At 39.0% G+C, this 6441-nt stretch overlaps 1 protein-coding gene across 1 annotated transcript; it reads right to left on the bottom strand.

Annotated features, from left to right (window-relative positions):
• Positions 1-3571: 3571 nt before the first annotated feature.
• LOC133718636 (uncharacterized) lies at positions 3572-6034 on the bottom strand. Its single transcript, XM_062145507.1, has 6 exons — positions 5739-6034; positions 5388-5567; positions 4970-5051; positions 4782-4889; positions 4507-4665; positions 3572-4006 (listed from the first exon to the last, which is right to left on the bottom strand). Exons 1-6 carry the CDS (start codon positions 5988-5990, stop codon positions 3810-3812), a joined length of 978 nt encoding a protein of 325 aa, XP_062001491.1. The 5' UTR covers positions 5991-6034; the 3' UTR covers positions 3572-3809.
• Between the last annotated feature and the right edge of the window lie 407 nt (positions 6035-6441).

Here is a 6441-nt window from a genome sequence, read left to right as displayed (position 1 = left end):
GAGGAAAATCCAAAATCACCCTTTGAAAATTGAATAATTGCATAGAGTTAACAGTGTTATTGACGTCATGTACTAAAAGTGTGTCGGAATTGTAACTTCATGTACCAATATTAGTTCTTTGAAACCTAATGTGTCGAACTTCGGAATGGCCCATATGTCATGTATAGTTCTTAAAATTTCTCCTTCATAATTTGGCTCACATTTAAATGTGTTGAATTTCACTTTTAGCAAAGTTAGATTTCCATATTAAATAGGGTCCTTGACCAAAAGCACCAAAATGAGCCAAAATTATCCCACTTACCCCAGTAACAAATTTTTATTTCCACTTACCCAATTTAAAGTAAATTGACTTTTCTACCCTCCACCTAATTAACAAACTACATCATTGTCCTTGCTCCTCATTCTGCAGATCGATCTCTCCTTTCTGTCTCTCTCCCCTCCAAAATCTGGTTCCCGACTCTTACATCCAGCATCAAAGTTCAAAGTGGCGCAGCCGACTGGGAACCGTAGGGCAGTCTCAAAATTGGTGGCGGTGACGGGCAACAGGTCTCGGCTTCGTTTGTGAACTCTTTCTGAGTCACCATCGTCGCCGACCACCTGCTTGTCCACATCCAGTCTGCGTTTGCGCACCGAGTTTCTGCTGCTACTTCAGAGCTTGATCGATAGGATTTCGGAGGCTTGCGGGGGAGTTTCGATTTGGAGAGCGTAGAGAAGGAGAAAGCGAAAAGTGATGGTTTCGAAGAGCGGGCGGAGCTACTGGATGATTCGAGAAAGGAGTTGAGAGATGGCGGTGGTGAATTGGAGAGTTGTGTTAGAGTTTTGGATAGAGTATTGGAATTGGACTGCAACCGGCGGTGGGAGCGGTCTTCTGGAGTGCGGGAGGCGAACTCGCTTCCGCTCCCGATCTGCAACCGGCGAAGAAGAAGACGTGGGTGCCCAATTTTTTTTTTTTTGGGTAACTTTGGGCAGACGCAGGCCTCAAGTGTAAACATGGGTTCGACTCCGACTACTGGGTTCGAGTTCGACTGCAACCAGAAAGGAGAAGAGGACATGGGTGCTCAAATCAGATTTTTTATTTTTTTAAGTAATGGGACAGAAAGAAAGAAAATAAAAAGTTTTGAACGTCTATTGGGGGCAATAGACGTTTTAAAATTGATATAATCTCTTTGTTTTTTTTCTTTAATCAAAGTTTTATTTGTCTAATTTTATAAAGAATAGTTCTCATTCAGGCTACCGAAAGTTCTATTAGGGGGCAATAGACATCTATTGGGGAGCAATAGAGGTTTATTGCCCCTCTATTGGGGGGCAATAGACGTCTATTGTGGGGCAATATACTATTGGGGGCAATAGACCTTTCCAGCGACCTATGAAATCTCCGACAACCTCTTTGAGGACCTCCAGAGAGGTTTTCAGAAAAGTCCGGTGGGCGGCAGCTGGTGACCTGAATCCGGCTACCGGTGATCGGATTCAGGAGAAATTTGACCAAAATCCGACGATCGGTGACCAGAATCCGGGGCTCTACCGAAGTCTCCTATGGTTTCTCTCTCTCTCTCTCTCTAAGTAACAAAGGGATGAGGGTAAAATATTCTTAAAAAAAAATTAATGGTTTATTAGGGAAGACTTCCTTAGAGTGTTTTGTGTAGGAGGAATTAAAAAAACTTAATGGAGTAAAGTGGGAAAAAAATACTTAGAAATGGGGTAAATGGACAAAAACCCTATTAAATATGATCCAGCAAATTAGATTACACTTTTTAAAAAGTTCACTTTATTTTGATTTGTAAGACACTTTTCAAAAGGTGGGCGTACTCACTTCAAGCACTACACAGATTTTATTGAACGATGATCACACAATCACCAGGTGATCCAAAACTTTGTGGTCACCGACCCTTAAATTTAATTTTGACGGTTGAGATTGAAACACTTAAATTAATTCTTTTAATCTCAACCCGTGATATTAAATCCAACGGTGAGTGACCACAAAATCCATGATTGAATGACATAATTGTCTATTTTTATTGAAGTGGTGTAAGTGGGCTAATTTTAGTGTATTTTAGTGCTATAGGTCAAGGACACTTTTATTTAAGTTTCTTAAAACAAAAACAAAAAATATTCCCCATCATCCCATTTAACCCAAAAAAAGAAAAGAAAAGAGTGAAATGACGATTCTATAAGATTTTGTAATAACATCAACTATGAACTATCCAGTTACAAAAAGTCTCTCTCTCTCTCTCTCTCTCTCTCTCTCTCTCTCTCTCTCTCGATGATAGGAGTCATTAGCGGTCATAACTAACCCTTGGTTTCTTCTGTAATTTGTTTGCAAAGATTACTACATACTTTTGAAGTGATAGTCCTTGCAATTACCAAGACATGATTCAATAGCCTTTGACCAAAAAGATTAAGGGAAAGAGTGAATACTATAAAGTGAAACAAATTAGACATCAATAGTCACACCCTAAAATCACTTTATCTGACAAGATAAGCGCTAGAACAACCGATATGGTAGCGGGACCCAAGCAGTTGAGCAAATTAATAAGATCCCTGATAGAATTTGATATATCAGAGAGTGATCGAGATGGTCTTCTTAGAGACCGATTACACCACCAATTCATGTTTCTTTTATGTTATGAACTCTACTCATACAATTACATATAAGGACCACAAAATTGTCTACCAACTGTTTTAAGTTTGCTAAACGGGGATTGAGTAGCTATTGACCGATGTAATAGATCGAGAAGCAAATTCAGTTTTAAATGTACAATAATGCATTGCATGTAAAATATGGAATCCAGACATAAATTAACACAACAATGAAGTTCTTTCAATACTTATTATTCAAGATGAAGTATATAGAGAATTCAACAACAACAATTATGCCCACGGAATACAATCAAAATCACTTTTATCGTAGTTAAAACCACACACTCAATGCCCCTTATCTTCACCAAACAAATTCTTGATGAAGATTTTGGGTTAATACAAGATTTTGCGCCTTATCTTCACCTTAATAATGCCAATGCAAGGTTAATACAAAATGTAGAAAACAATTTCACACAAAGCACTGAATCAATGTCATATCAAGGTAATGGTAATGGCTCTGTATATATCAAAGCACCAAAAACAGAGTTCTAAGCAAGAAATTTCCATTCACTATTTGCTTTCTATAAAAGTTCAACCTAATCACTTTCCAAAATTAGAAAATTGATCCTTACCATGTCGAGAGCACAGACGGTGGGGAAGGCAGCAACGCACATGACCAGAGAAGCCCTCATGACGCCGTTGGCGAGAACATAGTAGCATACGGACGCTAGTTGGGTGACTCCATTGCTGGGAGTCTCTTCTTGAGGCCTAGTTGTTATTACTAATTTCATTTTCAGTCCTCAACCTCAATTTATGCCGACGGTCTAGTTGGCTTTGTCTTTGGCCAACAGTAGCTCACAAGCATGCCTTGCAAGCAAAGGATTGAGAGAATTTTATTTTCCTTTGGTCCCTTATTTATAGTGCTTCAGATTTGTGAAATAATACTCACACTCCGATATATATTGTCCCTATCATTTTGTTTGGCACTTTACTGGGGAAGAAATAAGTAACATTAATCTAACACTAGGCAAGAACACAAATGTTAGTATACAGTATCATTAGTTATCGAGATGAATCAGTTTAGCATGAAGCACGAAATTACAAACCGTATGATAGACTAAGATTCATGTATCAGAAAATAAGAGTACAACATAAACATAGCAAAACCACAGTCACATTAACCTTTGCTTTATTCCCAGAACGTAGAACCTGGGTGCATGAGGTCAGAAGCATCACGGAAAAAGTAGTATCTTTCCAATATGCTGGCTAGTTTCCAATAGCTGGTGAGCCTCAGCGGCTTCAGATAATGGGAAACGCTTGTAGACAACAGTTTTCACCTTGCCAGCCACAATTGCAGGCCACACGTTCTCCTCCACCTCTCTAACAATTACTGCTTTGTTTTCTGGACTTCTGAATCGCAAACCAGCCGCTGCATGCACAACAACAATATTTTAGAGGTATCTAAACAAAGTGCGGTAACCCTTTGCAAAAGAGGAGGGTTATCACTAAGGTGTTAATACTTAATACTGAACTCAAGATTTGATCACTGTTGTGGAAGCAGATATGCAAGATGACATGTAATACTGAAATGTAGTAATGTACTGACAGAACACTATTAAGGAACAAAGGAACAGAAGTGTCGAAGAAAACACATCGTGCTAATTAAGAAACATCAACTCCATAAAAGGTCACAATACTAAGCATAAGAGAACTTCTGGAAATGCTTGATATTGATAGCCACAAGGATACTTAAAAATCACAAATCATTTTCAAACATGGGTATCCACAAAGTATTTTCCTCTCAAATGAAAGTCAAATTTCATCATAAACTATCATAGATACTCTATCATCTGTATATGAGAAATTTCTGAAAAACAATATATGAGGCAAAAAGCCTACGGTACTAAAACCAAGTAAACATTTTAGTACCTTGGATGGTGAGGCGCTTTGAAAGCACCATACGAAGATCTATTTCTGAGACAGCGCCACTCAGTGTCCCAATGACAAAAAGCCTCCCATCAAAAGCTAAGCTGTCAAGGTTACATTTAAAATAGGCTTGCCCAATGCTATCCAAGATGACTTCAACACCTGCCAATGAGCATATACCAATATGTTTTTCATACTCAACAGTAACTGAAAGAACACAAAAAGGTATAGTAATGCTCTTGCGTAATATTAATCGGGTGTTAATACATAGAACAAACCTTTGCCGCCTGTCTCTTCCTTTACCCGTGTAACAAAGTCCTCCGTCTTGTAATTGATACCTACGTCAGCCCCAAGCTCCTTACAAGCTGCTAACTTTTCCTCACTACCTGATGATCCAAGATCAATAACGTTAAATGTGAAAAACTGAAAACTGATTCTGTTCCACATATGAAAATGTATGGCTTACCTGCTGTGACAAATACCCTTACTCCCCAGTATTTAGCAATCTGAATAGCAAATGTACCGATTCCGCTGGAACCCCCATGAACCTGAAATTTCACCTCTGTTATGGAGATACACAAAGCTAAAGCAATTCACTTGTTCAATTATTCTATGCCTAGATCTAAAGCTTTGTTCAAGACAATATAAGAAAAACAGTGCCATAGATACCAACATAAAGATATTATCGACATGATAGAAATTTTACTTCTAGTAGCACATTCCATACATCATCACGAAAAAGTATCAAGCTACAATTTGGGAAAACCAAATACTGCAAGTGATTCAATACAGAAACAAAAAGCAACCAGAGATGTTTGTAACTTAGAAAACAACATTTCCAATGTAACATTAATACACCAGATTACAATATGCAAGCAAGTTACCAAAAGTGTTTCGCCCGAAGATAGCCGGCTCATCATAAAAATGGTGGACCAGACAGTGCACGCCACCTCCGGAAAGCTCGCAGCATCCTTCAAAGAAATCCCAGGTGGAACCGGTAGAACCTGTCCCGCCGGAACAGCCACCTTCTCAGCATACCCTCCTCCATTAAGTAAAGCACACACCTACATAATCCGTCAAATCCCATTTCTCTAACCGAATGTAACAATAGGGTCATTGAATACTACTGATTCCAATCCCTTTTTAGCAAATATCATTACATTTTTATGCCTCTAAACTTTACATCCAAAACTGACCAATTCCTAGCATAAGATCATTTTTTTTTTCCAGATTACCTGATCACCCACTTTCCATCTTGACACGTGTTTCCCGACGGCCTCGATGGTTCCAGAACATTCGACGCCCAGGTAGTGACTGGACCCCGGAGGTGGTGGGTACAGTCCCTTCCTCTGAAAAGTGTCGGCTCCGTTCAGCGCGGTGGCCTCCACTCTGATAAGAACCTCGTCGTCCTTGATTTCTGGGTCTTCTACTTCTTGTACTCGGAGGACCTCCGGTCCGCCGGGGGTCGTTACCACTACCGCCTTCATTGGTTTTGAGCTTCAGCAGTTCAACTGTGTCGGAATGATCTGACTAGGAAGAAGACAAGCTAGCATATCATTCAACGGTGATAAAACGACGTGTCGTGGAAGTAGGGATATATATTACCATCGTCGTTTCATCCTGATGGTTTATCTTTAGGGTAAAATCTTTATATGGTACCTGAACTATCACGAAATGTACTTTTTGGGGAGTCTAGTGTAACCTGTATTATCCCTCCGTTAGCCATTTTAGTACTTCCGTCAATTATTCTGTTAAAGTATGGGTAAAATCGTAAAACACCTATTTTTTATATTTCTTTTACAAATTTTTTATTAAACTAAACTAAACACTGTTGTAGATAAACTGAATTTGAGAGAAATTTGCTGTCTATTCTCATTAATAATAGGGGCCTCTTTATATAGAGGATTACAATTCATAGAATCTCAATCGTACAAGGAA

This window comes from Rosa rugosa, chromosome 6 (assembly GCF_958449725.1).
Source record: "Rosa rugosa chromosome 6, drRosRugo1.1, whole genome shotgun sequence".
Taxonomy (NCBI): Eukaryota; Viridiplantae; Streptophyta; class Magnoliopsida; order Rosales; family Rosaceae; genus Rosa; species Rosa rugosa.
Note: the sequence above shows the minus strand (reverse complement) of the source record. Positions and strands in the feature narration are given on the sequence as shown.